This window comes from Acartia tonsa, chromosome 5, assembly GCF_053477335.1.
Source record: "Acartia tonsa isolate MP-2025a chromosome 5, ASM5347733v1, whole genome shotgun sequence".
Lineage (NCBI taxonomy): Eukaryota > Metazoa > Arthropoda > Copepoda > Calanoida > Acartiidae > Acartia > Acartia tonsa.
In genome coordinates this window covers 4216778-4239823 of record NC_137264.1, presented here as the reverse complement: position 1 = coordinate 4239823, position 23046 = coordinate 4216778, and the positions used below count along the sequence as shown (strand labels likewise).

Sequence of the window (23046 nt, the reverse complement as noted above, 5' to 3'; positions counted from 1 at the left end):
AAGTCCCCATGGTTGTTGAGCCAACAAGTAAGAAAACGTCATTATAAGACATTGGGGACTAGTGTAGTAAACAGCCCAATGTCCCCTCCCCCCCATGCTTACAAGAACAGTTTGATCTAATATTTATTTTCCAATATAGTCTACAGTACTTTCGCAGTTTTTTCCTGTTTTATAGTCTACTAGCGGCTTCGCCCCTAGCCTCTAGGGGCTTTGCCCTAAGAGATGGTAAAAAAAGTGTAAGGTGAAATTTGTAAAAAAAAAAAATAATAAGAAGGACCAAGGAAATCTTCTACAAAGGAAATATTCCACAAAGGAAATCTTCTACACAGGACCAAGGATATTTCTTACAAAAAAAAAAAAAAAATGGGGGGAATTTTTTTTGTTTTTGGGGGGGTTGGGGGTGTCCCACCCCCCAAGAAAATAGCTTAAAACCACCACAGGACCAATAGGTAGATACCCTGAAGAGTAGAATCCGATCGGTTCAGTGGTTACCGAGATCTTAAGGGACAGACAGACGGACAGACATCAAGCTACTTTGTATTATAGATGGTCCTTTTGTATTCTGAGATTTTTCTTCGCTTACTGCGTTACTTAAATATGTGTCCTCCTTCAAAGTAAACTTTTAGAAAAAGTTGTCAATAACTATTATGACAGATATTATGTATTTTGAATCAGATTTAAAATGTTTGAAAAGATGTAATAGAATTTATTTAAAAATTAGGTTAATACGATATTGAAACCAGGAATAAGGGTATATCCTGGCTGCAGTGACGTGTACAGGGTTTTGTTAGGGTGGGGGAATGTAGAATTTTTGTGCATGGATCTTTAGGGATAAGACACTGAACGACAGATTTAGATTGTTGGTTGAAAAGTTTAGACACTGTTAGTCTGTATTCAACCCAACATATGATAGAACGTGTTTATAAAACTTTGAGTACCAGTATAATTTAAAAACTAAAGTTTCCTTTTCCCCTGATATAAGATAGGTAAAACCCCATGCAATCACTAAACGGAAAACCATTAAACTACAATCGTCCTATTTCATGACGAATTAATGGGCACAGGTAGTAAATTTTTTCCATAAGCAATATATCTGGAATGCCTGTATTGAAATGTGTATCAACTCTCAGAATTTCAATTTGGCATTCAAAAGGATTAGAAAGAGATTATATGTACACAAATACTGGATCAAGCCAGGAATACGAGAGAAGTCCGTTGTAATATGTCAGGTGTCTTTATTTTCAATTGCTTTGATATGGGCTATTAGAGGCCAAATGGCTGAAAGTAAGGCTACGTTTGCACATCATATACGGTATCAGAAAGAATTCACAAGTTCCACCTGGCTAAAGAAAATACGCGTTGATTTTTTATTATGCGTGCATTTACGCACTCTGCGAGATGTCTGTATATCATTGAGGATTTGCTATTGCAGATTATTTATACTAGTTTCGACTTTAAAGTATCAGAACTTTGTGTTGTTTTTTATAGCTATAATAAAGATTTCATAAAAAAAGTTGTACTGAAAGAACCAAAAGTCTAATTTAGCACAAAAAAAGTAAGCTGTTATACAGTAAATTGAATAATTTGTACTCTGACTTTTTTTTATTTTTGAGAGTTTGAGTAGAATATATACTCTACAGTATCTACGCCATAGTTAACGTACTTTATAATCAAAATATATTAGTTCTGTGCCTTAATGAAAAGACAATACATATAGTAAATCTGTAAGGTCAAACTTGCCCCATAATCTGTCAAACTTGAAAGGGATGTTTTGGCAGCCAAATACCTTTGTTTATTTATTGTTGTAATTTATTAATTCCAATACTTCTAGCGAAGAGAGTTTGTGACGATATTATTTCTCGAAAGCTAAGAAATTTAACTATTCATAGCTCACTTATTATACATGTTTTGTCATATGCTTCACATTATACGAGGAGTGGAATTTTTACACTATATAATTTATCCAAGAAAAGCTTTATCCTAAGAAATACGACTATTTATAGCTGACTCATTATGCAAATGAAATGAAAAAAAAACTGTCCTTTCGTATGAAAACCTGTACACTTTCTAACCAATAGTATGGCCTGCACTGTCTAGATTATATCTATTAAAAAGACAAACCTAGAAAGAAAAAACGCGTAGCATGATCTCGTAATAACTTTAACATTAACCTCATTCTACTTTTTGCTGTAAAAACTCTTCAGAGATTTCATGGTGTTTATACATTTACGCATAAATATCACATTATTAAATCAACAGGACCGCATATCCTATTATATTTTTCTGTCTGTAGCTTAAGATCTAGATAAGTATTGAACTGATGGGGTTGGTTTTAGGCTATTTTATTATAAGATTTAAGTGATTTTTTTTGGTTTTTCCTACCCTTTTGAATACAGAGCCCCTAGAAGCCAGCTGCGGAGACCTTAATATGTTAGTAAAACATTTAAAATTTAGCTTTATTCTCATAATAAAACACCCTTTTAACATGTTTTATTGCGAATATGTTACACTTTATGCGGATGAGATGTTTTGCATAAGTGAAAGCACACTAGATTTGACACTAACATCAAGGGATAAGTAAATTTAATTAAGTAAAATATGTCTAATTATTATGAAACTAAGCGTACACGTTCCTTATTATGAAAATTGCTTAGCAAACTTACCTTTTAATTTAAAGGTTCCTAGTTCCAATTTTGCAATGGTGAACAATACAAATTTATAATTTAGCATATAGTATATAATAATTATATTTAAATTACTTAAATTTTGCACTAATCATATTTATATTTTGTTTTTAACAAATAAAAATTTCAATATTGATAGCTTTAAACAATGATTTAGTCTTATTTAAGATTTTTTAATAATCATCTTTCACCTATCCATTATCCCCTTGTTTGTAAAGTCACAAATTAAGATATGTTGCTGACACTAATTATGCATGGAAAAAATAGGAAAAAAGTGTCATCTATCTATCTACCCAACCTTTTTCCATTCATTTATCTTTTTTATCAGCATCGAATGTAAGCTTAGTTTAGTTGAAAATTTAGATTTACTCGGCTGCTATTAAAGCTAGTTGTTAAAAGTTTCTTGTTAGGATTACCACAGCCCTTGAGTATATACTTTATTATGTACCTCAGTTAGTCTGTTGTTCATATCATAGCATGTATTATATTTGATTGAAACTTAGTTATTCATGGATGTTGTCATGCTTGTTTACATATCTATGAAAAAAAAATCAATGTGATTTGGATTATTTTTTTCACAATATTGCACTGTTCGTTACTTATATTTCCGAGAATGGCTTTTTAAAAAATAACTGGAACTAATTTGTTTTATTGGCAGATTTAGAATAACCATTTATTTTAAATTAACTGTGTAAAATTTTTTTTTGGGGGGGTGTCTGTCCCAACCAACAAGAAAATAGCCTAAAACCACCACAGGACCAGTAGGTATATTCCCTGAAGAGTAGAATCCAATCGGTTCAGTGGTTACCGAGGTCTTACGGGATAGACATACAGACGGACGTACAGACAGACAGACAGACGGACACACATAAAGTTACTTTGTATTATAAATGCAGGATTAAGATCAATTAAAATTGCTGATATCTTTCCCTGTCGTCTGCTAGGGGTTATATTCGCTTCATTGGAGCGCTTAAACTCAGGGAGAGCGGGAATCATCACAGATAAATCAATCTACAGCCCTTTCAAAAGCCAAGTTTGAAATTAAATTTAAAGGGATGAAAAATTTATCATCCAATGCCCTACCTTAAGCTTCCCTGATTTTTACTGCTTTCATTGTATTTTTCAAAATAACCTAAAAATTAAAACTGACCCCTTCAAGATATACATACTTAAAGACTGAAAAATTAATCTAAATTTAATTACGTTTGTGTTAACACATTGTAGATACTCTATAGCAAGGGTAAGTTCATTTTAACTACGAATTTTTGGGAATAGTCCCTTTCGTGACATCGCACCTTAAGGGGCGATTTGTCGTATTTTTAAAATGGCTTTTTATAGTTATTTTAGGTTAGGTTAGATTATATTGGGTTAGGTATTTGCCAAACAGGGTTAGGTAATTGGCCCCGCAGGGTTAGAGCCCCCCGCAGGGGCTAGAAATAGGAGAAAACCTACTGTGAAAAATACGAAGAATAGCCCCTTAAGGTGCGATGTCACGAAAGGGACTAGACCCGAATTTTTTTTTTACTCTTTGACACTTTACTGTTACTATTTTTGTTTTGTTTAGCTATTACTGGATATAATTGTCCTTGTCTTAAACTTCAAATTATATTCTTTTAATATTAAAAAAAAAGATTTTAATAAAGTGCAATAACTGAAAAAAAATAATTATGTTATAGAAGACAGAAAAAAAACTTTAAAAAGATACTTGTGAATCTATATATGAATCTATGAATTGTTTCATTCTTGTTTAAAACAAAACATTATAAATACAGTGAAATATTCAAAAGGAGTTGATTGATTTAAAAGAATGCTTGAGAAGAGTTAAGTATTCTGATAAACAAATACAAACTGTATAAAAACTGGATTATATCTATTAACTATTTTAACTTTATTTTCTACATAGATTCTGACTTTGCCAGCTTAAGATTGTTTTTGGGAAATGTTAGAAGAGGATAAAAGAACACTAAACAATATTCTTTTAAATTCGAGCCAATAATTTTAATCAACCTTTGAGGAAATTTGTTTTTATTTTCGATTGTTATATTTTTGGGAAATCTGCTTATGCCAGGAATGACAGTGGACTGCAAATTATACGTATCCCAAAAAATTAAATATAAATACAGTCTCTCATTTATTGCCTTTAAAATCTTCAGAGCTGGATCTTTAAATGTGTAGCCGTTGCCGTATCCGTAGCCGTTGTCGTGGCCGTAGTCGTAGCCGTAGTTGTAGCCGTCGGCACCCCCAGTGCTGCCAATAAAACATGGATTTTTAAATGTTTGAAGTTATTATTAACATTTTTTCATATTTTTACTGAAAATTCAAAAAGTGATTGTGATTTAAAGATCGCATATAGCTGTGGCCACGGATAGCCAATTTGATTTAAAGATCGGTATTAGGTTAGTGGCTGTCCCTCTGGCCACGGCTACGGCAACGGCTATACATATAAAGATCCAGCTCAGTACCTTTATCAAATCTTAAATGGTTGGTTCAGACTAGCAGTGTCCAAACTTTTAAACCAATAATTTCATTATTTATACAGAAGGAGTATTTCATCTTTTGGGATTTGTCGTCGATTGTCTGATCCCTTAATATTTCTGGTTTATATAAAGTTAACTTTAAATGCATCTTTCCTGTAAAGATTTCGTTTTGTTTACAATTTAAATCTTTAGAAATATTTGTCTGTCCTGTTCTACAATTTAAAATATCCTTTAAGTTTTGCATACGGGTCCTTAAAAAACTACCGGAATTAAATTCACAATCGGAAAAACTAAAATAGCAGAATTAGGGAATATTTGTATTAACCCTAGCATGTTTTAAGCTATTTTTTGAGTTAACCAAAATAAACTTAACTATATAACCTACAAAAATATATTTAAATTGGACAAATATTAAAAAAAAACTACTAAAATCGACAAGTACAATGATTCAAGAGATTATAACATGGGTCAGTCAGACTCAGTAGCTATTTTGGTGTTCCTGTATTTTAAAGAGAAAAAATCATTCAAAATAGTTTCAAAAATTCTACTTTAAAAATCTGTGAAATATAATAAGATCATTGCATCCATAAAAATAAAAGCTTAAGAATTCAGACAAACGGACAATATCTGTTTCAACATGTCTTAATTCATTTATTATCTCGTATTTGTTGTAGAGTTATAACTATTGCTAATGAATAATATTGTCTGTATTGAGTGAACGACGTTTGTTGTGGCTTAAATATGTTTAGTAGTGTAGTTTGACCGCTACTATACGAGGCACATGGCCTAGGTAGCTATATCAGCCCAGGCACACACACACACACTCACGCACACACATACACGCACGCACAGCTGCAATTTATTTTGAACCTACTTCTTGTTGTGTTTCTCTTTGCAAATTATCCAGTTTTACAAAAAGGAAAGTTTTAAAAAAATAAACATAGTGATTTTTTTGTTGTTAAATCATCGGTAAAAAGTATGTCAGTTAAAGCAAAAAAGTGATTTAAAGTTAAGGTGGGTTATTTAAAAAAACAAAACAAATATAACATGAAAGAATTAGAAATAAAATGTAATTTCATAAATTTGGCCAAATAAGATTAATTCTTTTGTATTTTAATTTATATTTTTTTTCACATTAAAATTAATGTGTGATATAGAGTCAAAGTAAAAAAAGTTATTTTTTGCATTGAATATGTTGAAAAAGTGAATTAATGTGGATTTTTTAGTGAGAAAATGTGATAGATTGATAGATTTATGACCTTGTGATTTTTTGCAACCTTGTTCAGTGAGGGTAATACTGGTGATTGGATAAATTAAAGCAAAAAAAATAATGTTTTTTTTCTATTATTAAGTATTAGCCCCCCCCCCCCCTACAATCCTCTAGGGCCACTTAAGGTAATTTACCTCCCCCTCATTTAAAAAATTTGAAAAGAAATAGTATTTTTTGGGAGAGGGGGGGGGGTCATTTTTATTTGGAAGGCGGAGATACCCTCCCCCAAAATAGTTAAGAACCTTTCATGGACCCATAAGATGCTTTACTGTATATGAGAACCATATCGGACAAAAAAGCTTACTTCTTTACGTATTAGGATTTTTCTAAAATTAGGGATTACGAAATTATTTTAAATAAGTTTCTAGGGTTTTTCAATTTTGAACTTTTTTCATGCGAATTAACGTACTTACTATGTAATGTGTCAATATTAAGAAGAGAGGAATTTATACATTAGTGCTTTTTCGCTATACAATACTTTTATCCGTAACATTACCTTAACTAGTATTTTTGCAGCAAATATAAAAATTGCAAATTTATTTCGCTAGCACTTTTCAATTTATACATTTACAGCAGGGATGTCAGGATATGAATATTAATGATAAAACAGGAAAAACAAAGGTTTGGAGACAATATTAAATTGTTAATTGAAGTTTAGACCGTCATTTTGATTAAAAGAAGCTTTTTGAGATTTAAACTCTGAGATATTAGAAAAGTATTTAAAAAAAGGGGGGTGGGGGGAAGAAGTGGCATTGTTCCCAAAGAGGTTGACCTATTTTACTCTAAATAGCCTAAAACCTCTCCTTTACAAAATACTAAGCTAATTGAAAGCATCGATCTAAACGTTTATTATATATTACTGGACATATAAAAGAAATAAACATAAACCAATAATTTCCATTATTATTTTTAATATTTTCACAGTAATTTTCCACTGCACTGTCTTAGAATCAATCTTTACCTCATTTTTTTCCATAGAATTTAATTATCTCTTTATCTATACAATTTTCTACATTTCTATGTACTGCTATTTTTTTAGAATACATGAGCATTTTTTATTCATTTTTGCAATATGTGTTTAGTACAAAAGAATTCCATCAAAAAATACAATTATATGATGTATTCAGAAAAATAATAATTTATAATTATAAATTATAAAAACCTTGATTATTCGGCTAAAATCATGTTAGATATAATAATTTTTAAATTTTCAACATCTAATTTAAATTGCATTAAGTACCTAGAAAGTTTATAAAGATGGAAGATAAAGAGGCATCAGAAGTGAGTCGCGATAGTCCGTGCTTTTGCCTGGAGCATACACTCAACTGTCTTGCTGGTTTTAGGTAAGAATTGTCAATAAATCACTGATTATGACATTACACATTTGATTGATATTATTTTTTGTTTAGATTGTTAAAATCCACTAATAAACAATAAGAAATTCTGTGTATTTCAATTACTTTAATTTTCTTTCATAGTAACTGCATTTTATTGTACACTAAAAAACCAGAGAGACAATGGGGGACAATGGGCTGTGTATTACACTAGTCCCCCCCCCCCCCAAAGTTCTATATGTATCATTATTTAGAATTACATCAATTTATAGGCCATTTGCTATTATTTTGACATCATTGTTTTACATATAAATTCCTACTAACCATTTCCATTATTTGGAAGTGAAAGATTTTCAATTGAATTGAGAAATAGGGAAAAATAAACCTTCTTCACAAAAGAAGCAGGTGTTAAGACATTTAATGGTATGGGATGGTCACCACATCCTAAGAGTTTTACTTTTGGAACTGAGAAAGATAGTACCCCCTCGGCCCTCCCCCTTAAAAAAAAAAAACAAGACACTTTTTAACAAACTTTGAAAAGTATACAAGGCAACTCCTTATAGAATTTCTTCAACCTATCATATGCTAAGAGGTTCCCTTCAACCTTATAAGACATCCCTCACCCCCCCCCCCCCACATCATATTTGTATTAATAAAATTGAAATTATTGATTTAATTTATTAATATATCAAAATTACCAATACCCTTATCCTTTGTAAAAGTCTGCGGCTGATTTGAAAGATTGGTAGGGATATGCATTCTAAAATTAAATTTATTCTAAGTTTATAGTTTTACTATTTAAAGTAAAAAAATGAAATCTTTAAAATTTAAAGATGATTGAGTGTCAAAATTTATAGCATCAATGAAACGTTTATATACTGTATATTTTATCTTGCGGGATAGGTCAATTTACAACCCAAATGATGATAAACTAATTAACCCTTCTGTAGATTAATTTTATTTCTTGATATGCTTCGAAAATGCAAGTTTACATCAAACAATCAAAGTTTATTAAAAGTTTTTAGGGCTTTCTCTCTCTCTCTCTCTCTCCCTCATTATTACTAGTAAATGTTCCTGCTCCTGATTTGAACTGTGGCTAAATTAAAACTGTCAAGTCAGTGAAAAATCAATACAAAATTAATCACTTCTCTCCACAAACCAGAAAATAAAATGTTCTTTTTAATTAAATGTTTTTTTTTTCTCGTTTTTCTCATTAGGAAAATAGCGGGGATCAAGAAAAAATTTATTTTATAATTTTAGTTGGCCCGGATATCTAACGTTGGCCAGATAACCGGCCAGAATCGGATATCCGGTATTAGAACTCAGTCGGATATCCAGTTAACCCTAGAAATAAACACAAATATTATATGATTTAAATTGCCAAATATCATGGATTCAAAAGGTTTTCTAACATGTTTTTTATCATTTTTTGATTGGATGGAACAAACTATCAGTGAAAAAATTAATTAATTTACATAACAGAAGGGTTATTTTTGTTTATTATAATTTTTAGTATACAAGTTTTCTTCCATTTTATAATCACCTTTAAATATACACCCCAAGTCTTAAAAAAATAGGATATATTTAAATCAGTTAGACCTTAGAAAAGCGTTTAATAATTTTATCTAGTTAAAAAGTAAGAAATCTGAAATCCTATTTTTCACTGAAACATTTTAAAGTTTAGTTGCAGTTCAATCAAAAACAACAAAACCAGATTTTTATTTCTAGATTTATTGTTTATTTGTTATAGAGCAAAATGCTCTGAAACATGGATGACAACATCCATAAAATCGAAGCTCTGAAATAGTAGGACAAATGAACAGTGATAGTATTTAATGATATGCTTACATATTTAGGACTTAAAAATCAACATGTTATAATTGGAAGTACGGACTTTCTGATAACGTTTATAGACATACTTCCCTTTTATCTAATTGTTATATGAATCATCATGCAAAGTTTGGAATCGATAAGACAATTCTAACATGTCTAAATTAAAGAAAAGAGCTAACCGTTACAATTAAAGAGCTAACCGTTACGGACGGACAGACATACCCTAATTATAACAAAGCTTCGCTTTGAAAAAATAAACATACAAGGCTTATTTACTTAGTAAATGGAAGATATTAAATCATTGTAGAAAGATATCTTTCATTGAATCTTCCCTGAATCTTTAATCTCCTTACATTTTTTTGGGGTTATTAATTTTAATTATATTTTTAGGTAAGTTATTTAAGAAATGAACCGAAAAATCTTGAAAAAGTCCAACCACACTCAAGAATCAAACCCCAAACAAAAGATAATTCTGGTGCTCGTTCTTATGAATTGGAATAAAAAATCACTTAAATCATTTTCGTGAAAAATTGTCAGAAATAAAACTAAAACTGCCAGGAAATTAAGAAAATGTTTTATATTAATATTATGATCAATCATTAAGAATGATAAACTTTATCTAAAAACCGGAACACTGTTCTCTACCCTTTTGCAAAATATGTTTGTTTTTTAAAGGGTTAGACAAATTTCAATTAAAATTCTCAAAGTCTAGTAAATTTTGTTCAAAATATTTCAATCTTATTATTTTAAATTGCCTTTTTTGAGAAAGTTTTAGTTGTGTCAATATAACCTAGCCAGTAAGGGCCTGTTCATCAGGATAGATTTAAAAATTCTAGCCCCCCCCCCCGCATTTAATTTAGTTTTGATTAAGGAAATTAGTAGGTGTTTTTATTAACCCATTCCTCAACTAAAACCTACCCTAGACCAATACTAAGATTTCCTGAAACGTATTGGATTAGTAGTTCAGTGGTTTTCGAGATCTAAATGGACACATATTTATTACATACACTGAGTTACTTTATTACAAAGGGGTTAAAGCCAGAACCTAAAAGATAATTCTAAAATTCTAAAACCTGCGTCTCTATTACTATACCCCCCTTCCTTATTTTATGGAGAGAAAAACTCTTCCGGGGGCTCTAACCCTTTAGTGCTCCTTTAACCTTTATTAAACCTAACCTAACCAGGGTTATTTATAAAAATATATTGTGGTTCAGATGTAAAATGAGGGAAACCACAAAAATGTTTAACCTTTTCTCCCCAATGTTGAAAGAAAAGGAAATGTGGGTATTTCCTATTTAGACAACCATAATCGAGAGAGAGAAATATATAGGATTAGATCGGTTATACAAAGAAATAACTTATTTTCACAACTTGAAATCAGTTCAACAGCTGTCTGTACAGTCCTAGGTTTTGCACATCTAAATATGTAGATGTATAGCATGAAAAACTGAATGTTTAACAAAGAAGAACCCTTATCCAACTGCCTGAAAAAGCTTTATGTTGCTTGCGCTAATTTGCAAAAAATGCGCGCTCTAGAATGTATCAATAATCCCAGGTTAGGAGCAATCTGACCATATTATTGGATAAGGTGTACATATTTTTAGATCTTTAAATAACGTTTTGTTTCCAAAAATTTCGTCTCCATATGTTTAAAATTAAATAAATATAGCCAAAAATTATCATCTACTAAAATATTTTTTTAAATTGGACGTATTATTGTAGTTGATTGTCTTTCTGAGGGGATAAATCTATTGTTGATAGAATAAATGTACGTAATGTAATGTAAATATAAATGACGATATTTTCTCTCACCCTTACCATAACAATAGCAAGAGATAATACACACATAAAAAGTATTTTTAAAAGCGAAGCTTTTCTATAATTAGGGTCGGTCCGTACGTACGTCTTTCCGTCCGTACGTCCGTAACGGATAGCTTTTTTTGTTAATTTAGGCAAGTTAGAATTTTCCTATCGATTTTAAATTTTGCATGGTAATTCCTTAATAGTTAGGTACGATTTAGAAAGCGTAGCAACTCTATAATCATCACCAAAATGTCCGTACGTTTATTTTAAACATGTTGATTTTTTACTTTTTTAACAACAAATTTTTATGTGATCTAATCATCCGATTGATCTGATTTTTGGTATATTGATTCCTGGGACAACAAAGTATAATGTTATTAGCGAAGCAACTCTTTAATCAAGTCCTAAATATGTAAGTATGTTCATAAACATTATCCTGTATAAAGCAATTTTTCAACAAATTTACTTACAATTTTGCTTCAACTCTTATACATTTATATTCCGATTATTCAGTTCTGACACTATATAAGTGTTCTTGCCCGTTTGTCCTACCGTTTCAGTGCTTCGCTTTTATGGATGTTGTCATCCTTGTTACGAATATAAAATCCAATGTGGATGAGATAACATGCAGAAATGGATGTACACCCTTAACAATGGGTTGAGATATTTTCCTATTTTAAGAGTAATATCAGGTGATTACATAAATTTCTATAGATTATATCTAAAATATCTTTTAAATTTGTTGTGATAATACTTTTACTGTTTTAAGCCAAGCATTAGCAGTACATTGTATAACTAGCCGCTTCGCCACCTATAGGGAATGGCTAAGTCGATCCTTTACTTTCAATTTAAATAAAAAAAGATTTTGGGGAGATTGGGGGTGGGTCGGTTTTTGCGTTATTTTTCTTTTGAGGAACCCTGTCCCGAAATAGTTATAAACCTGTCCTGGACCTAAAGTATGCTAAGTATAACCATATCGGTTCAGCTGTTAGATAGATCTTAAGCTACAGACATACAGAAATTTTGTTACTTTTAAATAAGAATTTATAAAAATACTAAATATCTATTTATCTCTGCTATATTTGTAAAACTATGTGAAAGTAATGATAGGCCATTTAATGAATAAACACAGGAATTTTTATTATTTATCTGTCTATTTTAGTTCTTTTTTTCCGGGAAAGTATATGAGGAGATGCTTCTACTCCCTTTTGTTTTTGTTTAAAATAGGAGGTTTTTTGTAAAAGTTCATTAAGATCTCAATACCCACTCAATCGCTTCAGTTCTGCAATTTAGGACAGCTTCAATGTAAGTTTTAGGCTATTTCTATGTCCCCAAAACTTAAAGAAGGCTTTTCTGGAAATTATAAAATTATTTGTCCAGATTTTAACGATTTCGTAATTGACATACACAAAATCCTGTTAAAAATTTCCTACTAATCATTTACAAATCATCACTAAAAATCAAAAGTCCATCGATGAAGGCGTTTTAGATACCCTTAATAACAAAAAAGGCGCTCTTCAAACTACTTTAGAAAATATTAAAGTAATATATAAAATTTGTCAGTTTAAATAGCATCAAAATATCATCCATCAATTTATTATGCATAAAAACCTGGAACAGAGACAGAAATACTAACAAACAAACAGTAGAGTAATTTTTTTTTTTGGGGGGGGGGGGAGGGCATTTTACAAAAAAAAGTCATTTAGTTTCCACTTCTTCCACTAATTCAGTTCTCTTATTATTCGCAATTGTTTTCAATAAATTACTAATTATAAAGCTTAATTTGCATAGCTTATCAAATAAATGCAATACATCGATGTTGTTAGATTTTAAAATCCTTCAAAAATAATACAATTTTTTAATGGTCTTTGAACAGCCGTCGTATGAATTGATATACTTAATAATTAAAGTAGCTTCGCTTCTGAAGGGTCATAGAAATTTTTTTTTCTGCTAAGTTTTCCCTTTCCTGCAAAAACCATGACTGGTAAAATATTAGTAAAAAGATGATATATAACTTTTTTACAAAGAATTTTTATGAGGTGAAATATAGATATAATATATCTTATAAACGTTTCCATTAAAATTTCACCGTTTCCAGAGTGCTACGTTTAATACATTGTGCCTAAACTTCATAGGAATAATTTTTTTTCAAAAATCAATTTACTTGGATAAAATTTAATGCCAAAAAACGAGTTATTATAGAGGACTAAGGAAGCATACTTAAATTGATAATAAGAGCTTCTAATACAGAACTCATATAAGTATAAAAGCTTCGCTTTTAACAAAATTTATTTATTTTCTTAGCTACAAATGTAAAATATCTGAAAAAATGAGGATTAAATTGTCTAATGCGGTTAAAACTACAAAAATGTGAATAATCCTAAGCTTTTAAAATCTAAAATATCTGTATTTATTCACCTACATATCTACATATCTATCTATCTATCTATCTATCTATCTATCTATCTATCTATCTATCTATCTATCTATCTATCTATCTATCTGTCTGTCTGTCTGTCTGTCTGTCTGTCTGTCTGTCTGTCTGTCTGTCTGTCTGTCTGTCTGTCTGTCTGTCTGTCTGTCTGTCTGTCTGTCTATCTATCTATCTATCTATCTGTCTGTCTGTCTGTCTGTCTGTCTGTCTGTCTGTCTGTCTGTCTGTCTGTCTGTCTGTCTGTCTGTCTGTCTGTCTGTCTGTCTGTCTGTCTGTCTGTCTGTCTGTCTGTCTGTCTGTCTGTCTGTCTGTCTGTCTGTCTGTCTGTCTGTCTGTCTGTCTGTCTGTCTGTCTGTCTGTCTGTCTGTCTGTCTGTCTGTCTGTCTATCTGTCTGTCTATCTATCTATCTATCTATCTATCTATCTATCTATCTATCTATCTATCTATCTATCTATCTATCTATCTATCTATCTATCTATCTATCTATCTATCTATCTATCTATCTATCTATCTATCTATCTATCTATCTATCTATCTATCTATCTATCTATCTATCTGTAAAACAAGTGTTAGCCGGCATAAAAAAGTAAATAAAAATTTTGGGCAGACACTGCTGTCAGAGTTTATACATAACAGATGATATCAATATCAGCTGCACTTAGAACCTTTGTATATAAAGGGCAGGGAAAAAAGAAAAATAGCCTAATACCATTTCTAGACATAATTCTTAACTTAACTTAACTTGAAACAACCCGGGAACTATATCGAGCTTCACTTAAATGGAGAATTCAATTCAATGGTTTAGTAGTTACTGAAATTTTAAGCTACAGCCAAATATCTTTATATATTAGGATAGTGATTGCTTGCGTTTTTACTTTGTTATTGTTGCTAAAACCGTTTTTTTTGCCTTTTTTTGTCAATACCATGTAATCCATGTTAACTTTAACTATATATATACATAAAAATCTTTTTGGGCGTTTTTAAGAAACATTAAAGACATGAACGAACATCCGAAATTAAAGAAAAGCAAATATTGTAAAATTCTCAATTTACAAAATACTTTTTTAACACAACTTTCTCAAAAATCCCCGGTAACAAGGATGACAATATCAAAATTATTGGAGCTAAATTGCCTTTTAAAATTGCTTTAAAGGGAAACTTTTTGTGTAATAAAAGAAAGTATTTACTCTTTATTATTGACACTTTGTAACCTACTAGCGGTTGCGGCCCTAGTATCTAGGGATATTCGAAGGGATATGAAAGAGCAGAAAAAGAGCTTAAAACCATACAACGACTTTTTTTATTTAAAAATAAAACAGCCTAAAACTATCCCGGTACCTATAAGAAGCTTCACTCTAAAGGAGAACCATGTCGGTTCATTGGTTAGCGAGATCCTTCGATACAGACAAAAAAAATCAATTGTTGGAAATTCCTAATTCTAGTCGCTGTGAAAGGCACTAATCCTGCGGGTCCTTATCCTTGCGGGGTACCATCTTTGCGGGGTTCTTCTAAGTTCTAACCATTACTTAACTTAACTTAACAAACATTAAAAGTATTGTGTATTTTTAAATTATTGGGAAAGATTAATTTTCCTGTCATTTACTTTGGAAAAAGCATATAAAGTTGAAATATATTGTTTATAGTTATAGACAGAAAAGGGGGATAAAAACTAAATAAAAAAAGTAGCAGAAGTCAGATTTTTAAATTTAACCCTCTAGCATTTGTCCAATTTTCAAATATTTTTTTCAAGTTTATTATTTTATTCAACACTAGCGTCTGCGCCGTTACCATCTAGAGATTGTGTATTCAAACTAAAAATAGCCTAAAACCATCCCAAGACTTAAATCTAAAGTGAAATAGCCGTAACATTACAGGACCTATATGAAGCCTACCTAAATTCGGTAATCCAATCGGTTCAGTAATGATTGAGATCTTAAGCTTCAGCCAAAAAACCTCACTTCATTATATATTAGGAATAGCGGCGTCCCCCTAGCCTCTAGGGGCTTTGCCCAAAGAGGTTTGATAGACCTAATTTTTCGTTTTTTCGATTTAAAAGAACAATATTTTTTTTTGAGGGAGGGGGGGGGGGTAGTCTTAAAAAAGAAAATTTAAAATATTTTTTTTCGGGGGTGCATTTTTCATTTTTTGGTGGGGTTGGGAGTGTCCCATCCCCCGAGAAAATAGTTATAAACCTTCCCGGACCTATGAGAAGCTACCCTGTAAAGAGAATCCGATCGGTTCAGCGGTTTGCGAGATCCTTCGGTACAAACAAACAAATAGACAGACAGACATCGTCCTTCTTTGTATTATAGATAACATACTTTATCTAAAAAAATTCTTTTCTTTATAATCGTATTCTTGCTTAAAAAATATTTAGATAATATGAATTAAAAGAATATTACTCCCTCTCTCTGAAATAAAGTTTAAAATAAATAGTATGTAATTCTGGCAAAGTTTTTACTTTTTATCAGGTTAAGGTCAGATGCACTTATGCAATAAAAGATTGTGCAAACAATTTCGCAAATTATTAAATCCCAGTGATCTAAAGGGATAAGACAATGATCGATAAATTAATGTACATCCCCAATGACTGACACACAAAATTAACCTTTCTGTAGACTAAAATTAGTGGTTGAAACGTTTGAACACTCAACATAATAAACAAACCAATCAAAATTTTGTAAAAGTCCATGAAGTTGCCAATCCAACGAATAAGATATCTTTATTGTAAAACTTTGGGGACTAGTGTGATAAACAGCCCATTGACCCCTCTCTCACTTTTAAGTTTATCTCACTGATTAAATCCACATACTGTATAACATTCGCAAAAAGACACAATTGTAAATATATTTAAGAGGATGTTTATTAAGTTGAATAATGAGAGTAAAGCAAAGGGAAAAAGTGATATTTGAACTATTGAAAGGATATGACGATTTGTTAATGTGACAAATGCGCGGAATTGAATGCACAATACAATAAAAGCTTTCGGCAAGTAGAACACCTAACCAAATCCTAATTATTTTAAAAATAAAAAGTGGGCTGTTCTTTGTAAGAAAATCTAAAATCCTATAAATGGCTAGCCAAAATCTTAATATTTTTTAAAATCTCTATGTAAGGCTAAGAAAATTTCATATGATTTAGCCATTATTACTGCTTTAATATAGGTAAGCCCAGGTAAAATAACATTACTGTATGCATAAATTTTATTGTCTTTAGTTGTGACGAGGTTGGTAACTTAAAAAGTTCGTTGACAGGGGGAGAGAAATATGGGCTAAAAAACATAAATAAATGAAAGAGAATTTTACTTTTAGCGATGCAAATATCCTTTCAGTTTCATTAAATTAATTTTGATTTATTTTATTTCTAATACAAAAGAAATACATTCTTTTAATTTGTTATAAAAGGGTCATATTTTCAAAACATGCATAAAAGATTCGTTTTATAAATTTAAGCTAATCTTTTTCTAATCTTTTCTTAAGAAAACTTATACATTGCTTTAATTACGTTTTAGTTTACTCTAAAAATAGGAAACACATGAAAAGTTGGGAATGTCCTCTCTATTTCCGCATAAGATCAAATGATTAAAACCGCATATTATTATTATTATTATGCTATAGAAGGTAAAACTGTACATTTAATTCACCTTTTATTTCACTATTATCAATAGAACCCTTTTATTTCATTTTGCATATGTATTGCGAAAATGTCAACTTTGCAGATGGGATAATAATCGGAAGTGATTAAATACCAAATTTTGTATTTGGTATTGAGAGCTTCTGCTTACATCAAGAGCGCATTACTTAAGATTTTGATAATTCTGTTCGATATCAATAAAATATCCAATAGAAGCTCATGAATGGCAATAAAACACCCAACAAAAACACATTTAAACAACCAAGCAATTATAATGTAGAATACAAAATTGAATTTTAAAAAAAGGCTAAAAAGCAGTCAATGATTACCTGACTTTCAATGTTGTCTCATTCTAAAATATGCCACATAGTTCTGGGAATCTCCATAGAAACAAACCGACACTTTTTTTAGAAAGGGAAATATTCTTTTCTAAAAAGATAACAATAATAGTAAATCTAAAACTATTTAAGTATCGGACCAAGGAAATATATTGCTACTGATAGATGTATTGGTACTGGTTAGGAAGGGTTATAGCACAGCCAAGTATTAAACTTTTCAATAAAATGCTTTTTACAGAAATGATCTCATGTAATCTTAAAATACATTTGTTATAGACTTTAACAGGAAGCTTGTGTTGCTCAAGTTATTTAAATGACATTAAGATTGTGCTTTTCAAAAAATATTGAATGTTATGTCTATTCATGTCAAAACCATACAATATTGAAAGGGAAAAAAATTGTTAAAACATTTTTTGCTAAATGGAATCCACTCTCAAATATATAGGATTGCGCACTAATTAGTAGATCAACTAATCATTCTATATACATATATCTGTCCCTAATTTATCTGCTTTTGAATTTTTGAAAATATTCAAAATAGAAATAAAATTAAAATTACCTTATTCAGTAGGTTCCATGTTAATTTTTCAAACGTTATTTAAATCATATTTTTATCATTTCCAAAAATAAGAGTTATTACCGTAGATGAACAATCATACACAATAATAATCTGCCTAACTTGAAAATAATGCCTTGTAGATGAAGATTTTATGTATTTAATGTAAGCTAAAAAATTTTTTGGACAAGGAACTCCCCAAGCAAAGCTCTATTCTAGAAAAAAATGCTCCCTGGTTGTTCCTTAAATGTTTTACTATTGGATTAATCAACTAGACTTTTTTTATTTAATGATCAAGGCGTTTTATTGATGCGCTACGAATTCAAATTATTGTTCTTGTTTACATTACAATGTTTAAAGGAAATAAAATGGTATGTGAAAAGAGCCGCTTAGCCTATATTTAAATATTTGCACAAAGATAGAGATCAGTATTATAAGAAACAATTTTTATGACAATATTAATACACATATGACTTTGTCTCTTATATCTTTGTACAGTGCTTCCGAAAGCAGGGGCAGAAAAATAGCCCAAAACCATCCGAACACTTTAATTTTGAAAAAAGCCTTACTGCTTTATATAACTAGTTACAATTTTTTATATTCTTCAGATAAAATGTTCCTGCCAGTATTTGCTAAGATTTTCCATAAATCAAAGACGTGTGACCGCCGACAAGTTAGGAGACATCCAAAACTGCAAACATTTATATTTAAGCATCTTTTTCTATACTATAAAGTAATTGGTGGTCCAAGTGGGTTTTACTTTTTTAGAGAAGCTTTATAAATGTATTTAGGTGGTTTTAGGCTTTCTGGCATCCCATCCCCCCCCCCCCCTAGAGGCTTTTTTCCTGGCATCCAATCCCCCCCCCTAAAGGCTTTTTTTAGTTGCCTTTTAGTTTTTAAAAAAGAAAAGTTTTTGTCTGTTCCCTAAGATCTCACTAAGCTTTTCATTGTTCTCGTGGTCTTCTTAAAATACATATAAGATGATAGGGGTGAATACCTTCTAAATATAAACACAATGTTTTGACAAGACAGAATTACAGACACGGCCAAATGATAGAGTGGCTACGCTACTAATAATTAAAAATCTGCTAATCTAAAAATTTAAAAAATTTGCTGCCTTTCCGAAACGTTAACACAGTTACAGCTGACACGTTAACGGACATAAATCTGATTTTGAGTCGGGACCACAGAATTTGGTTGCCTGGACACCACAATTCAAATTCAAATATTGTGTCATTAAATTAAGTTCCTTGGAAAGGGAACTTCTTCCTAGTTTAATTTGTAGGTAGTATTTATGTAGGTATGTCTCGTAGGATCTCGTAAAAGGCTATGAGGTATTTTTGAGGGGAAAAAGTCGATCTTCCTAAGAAAAATTGGCCATAGAACAATTATGAGACCCCCCCACAAATAAAAAACCCCTAAATTATTGAATGTGAGAGCTAAGGGAAATTGGCTGATCTAATAGTCTTCCACATTTATATAACTTTATTTCAAGATGATAAAACAAATATTTTCAAAGAAAACATGAATTTAATAATGTTATCGTACGCTTTGCTATATTCAAACTTCAAATGAGGCTATTTTATCCTCAATCTTGGCTGCTGATTGTTATGATAGATTAGGCGGTCCGACTGCGGATAGTTGACTTAATGGCAGCTGTGGCTTTTGTTAAAATGGGAAACTGCATATCAATATTGTTGAAAAAACTGCAGCAGTTCGAATATTTTTTTCAGATTACTTTTCTTTTCCTTAAAAATCTGAATTTTTCTATTCTGAATGAGTGAACGTAAAGTATTTTAACTTTAAACTTTTTTCTTCTTGAAACTTTTTAGATTTTGTTTTTTTTTCAACTAAAAACTTGACCCATAAGTGACAAGTGTTATAAGATTAGAATCTTTAAATTTAGTTTCTTATTCTGAAAGTTTGTTCTTAAAAAAAAATAAAACAATCTAATAGGAGCATGTCATTAATAAAGTAAAAGTGAGTAAGAAACGCAGTTTTTGAAGGGTAATTGTTTTTTTTTTCTCAATAACATTCGCAATTTATAATTATACTATTTGGATACATATAAAATAATTATAAGTAGATTTCATATTTTTTATTGACTATTCCAAAAAAATAGAAATTTTATAAAAAAATGTTGTTAGCTGCGCTATTTATGAACTTTATTATTAATGTTTTTACATTTTATATAATACATAGTACATAGTAGAATGATGTCTGTCTGTCCGTCCCTTAAGATCTCGGTAACCACTGAACCGATCGGATTATACTCTTCAGGGAATATACCTACTTGTCCTGTGGTGGTTTTAGGCTATTTTCTTGGGGGGTGGGACAACCCCAACCCCCCCCCCCCCAATTTTTTTTGCTGAAGATTTTCTTGGTCCTTTTTTTTGCTGAAGATTTCCTTGGTCTTTTTTTTATCACCTCTTGGGGCAGAGCCCCTAGAGGCTAGGGGCGAAGCCGCTAGTAAATATATAAAACATTTCTAGGTATTTCTAAATTAAATTTTTAAATGTCAAGACAAATTCTTTTACAAATGGCGGCGTGTTAAACCGTTTATAACATTTAAATCCTGAGACAATTCTTTCAAAAAATAAAAGAAGTATTATGTACTTATGTCCAATTAGATCTCGAAAACCTCAGAAAAGATTGATCGCCAATTTCAAGGAAAGCTCTTTTTGGTCCTAAGAAGTTTTTAAGCTATTTAGCCGGGTGGAAGGAGATATGTCAAATCTTTTTTTTTAAAATCTTAATTAGGGGGGTTGATGATATCCTACCACCCCTTCCTCTCTATATTAAGCTTTTATACCGCAATGGTGATCCTATAAGTTGTTTTAAAAGAATCAACATTCCTATCTGAACATCTACGCCAGTCTAAACGTTTCAGTCTTTTAATTTTAATTTGACATATCCCATATTTTTGTAGCGAGGCTACTATTAAATTTGCCTTAGGTAGGTATAAGTTGCAACTAATCAAACTATTATGCTGTTATTATATTAACATAAAACTGTTGTCATTATAAAGATAAGAATTTTGTGTAACTCTAAAAAATTAAGCTTCCCTCAAAGTAAGAAAAGACTAAACTAAAAAAAAATAATCTTTCATTCTTTATGAAAAAGAACAAATATAAGACAATATTAAAATTGTTTGCTAAGCCATAACTGCTCTAAGCTCATAAATCATTTAAATGTATGTTAGTCTTAATTTGTTTATTCTTATTTTTGGGTTCAAGTGTGTGTGTGTGTGTGTGTGTGTGTGTTGGCGCAAATGTATATCATACAAAACAACTATTTTTAATTTTCAAAATTAGCGCAGAGATTTTATAACACTGTTCTTCTGTAATTCTTTCTCATCTAGCTATTATTTTTATTTCTCAATATCCGAAGTTTTTCCTAAAATTAGCACGATTATATAAGATAGAAAAGTCTACTAAATATTATAGGATTTGGCTCTATATCTTTATGTTCAGATTATCGTTTCAAGCTTTGCTTTTATTGGACGCAATCCTTAATGTAATATGCACTGATTTATTGATAACACCTGTCGCCAAATTTGATTTTACTGATGCCTTATTATTCCAAAGTTGGCTTTTTACTACTGTTTTGTATTAACGTTTAGTATTCTTTTTCTTACAGTTTTTTCATCTCTTTGCTCGGATGCCTCGTTTATCATTTTTAGTAGCGAAGCTTCTCCATTTATTAAGGGTAAGTTCGTCTCTTTGGTGTGTCAGATAGTTCTGTCATGCTTTCATTGTCATTTCTATTCAAAACTTCTGCATAAAGATTCTGCTACTAATTAAAATCATTTATGATTTAATTGCACTTTCAAATTAAAACTTTAAGTAAAACTTAAAGTTAAGCATATTTAAAAGTACAAATCTTGCCTTTATGTATGCTGTCATCCTTGTGAGACATACAAACACAATTATATATACTAAGAATTTTGAACTCAACAATTGCTTATGCTCTGCACAGGATGTTTAAAACAACGTTTTCATTTTTAAGTGAAGAAGATACTCTATAGTTTAGTCGGTCTGTATGGCTAAAATAATGCACTGTTTAAGTTTGATTATCCTAAAAAATTTGTGTAAATTAAAAGTTTAAATTACTTTCAAATATTCATTCATTTAGGACTTTCATATTACAGAAAAAATATTAATATTATCATTATTGCTGCGCCACTTTAGAACATTATTGCATACTCGTCCTTGTTTTTGTTTATCCCATTTATAATTTAAAAAGCAAACACTATTATTTATATACAAACACTTCATAAGTCAAACACAAGTATTTTAAAATTAAACTTTTAAATGTTAAGACTTGAAGAAAAAAATGGATGCTACTTTGTAATAGAATGTTTGTCCTTCTGTCTGTAATCCTATTTATTTTCTCTCTCTTGTGTTGGGCGTTATTGTCCTTGTTCGCGAACAAATGTGATGCAACTCTTATTTTTGACTGGCAAATAAGTTGGAAGACAAAGTGGGCCCCTAGCCTCTAGGGTAGAGCGGGAAACATCATAAAAATACCTTTAAACCCCCTCTCAGATAGCTGTATAGCTTTCCTGAAAAGTACAATTCATTCGGCCCAGCAATTTCTGAGATCTTTAGGTTCGGATACAATAAACTTTGATACTTTAACAACTAAACATTACTTTTATTGAATATCCCATACGATTTTCTT

The 23046-nt window shown here is 30.7% G+C and overlaps 1 protein-coding gene across 4 annotated transcripts in view; it reads left to right on the top strand.

Annotated features, from left to right (window-relative positions):
• The window catches only part of LOC145318556 (uncharacterized), a 547717-nt gene that overhangs the window by 229063 nt on the left and 295608 nt on the right, over window positions 1-23046 (top strand). The window contains exon 1 of one of the 4 annotated variants that reach the window (XM_080159920.1): window positions 7673-7774. The exons of the other annotated variants lie outside the window; for them this stretch is intronic. Within the exon in view, the coding sequence (XP_080016046.1) occupies window positions 7689-7774 (86 nt within the window). The 5' untranslated portion in view covers window positions 7673-7688. Of the gene's footprint in view, window positions 1-7672; window positions 7775-23046 lie in introns of those variants that run through there. 4 annotated transcript variants of the gene reach the window in all.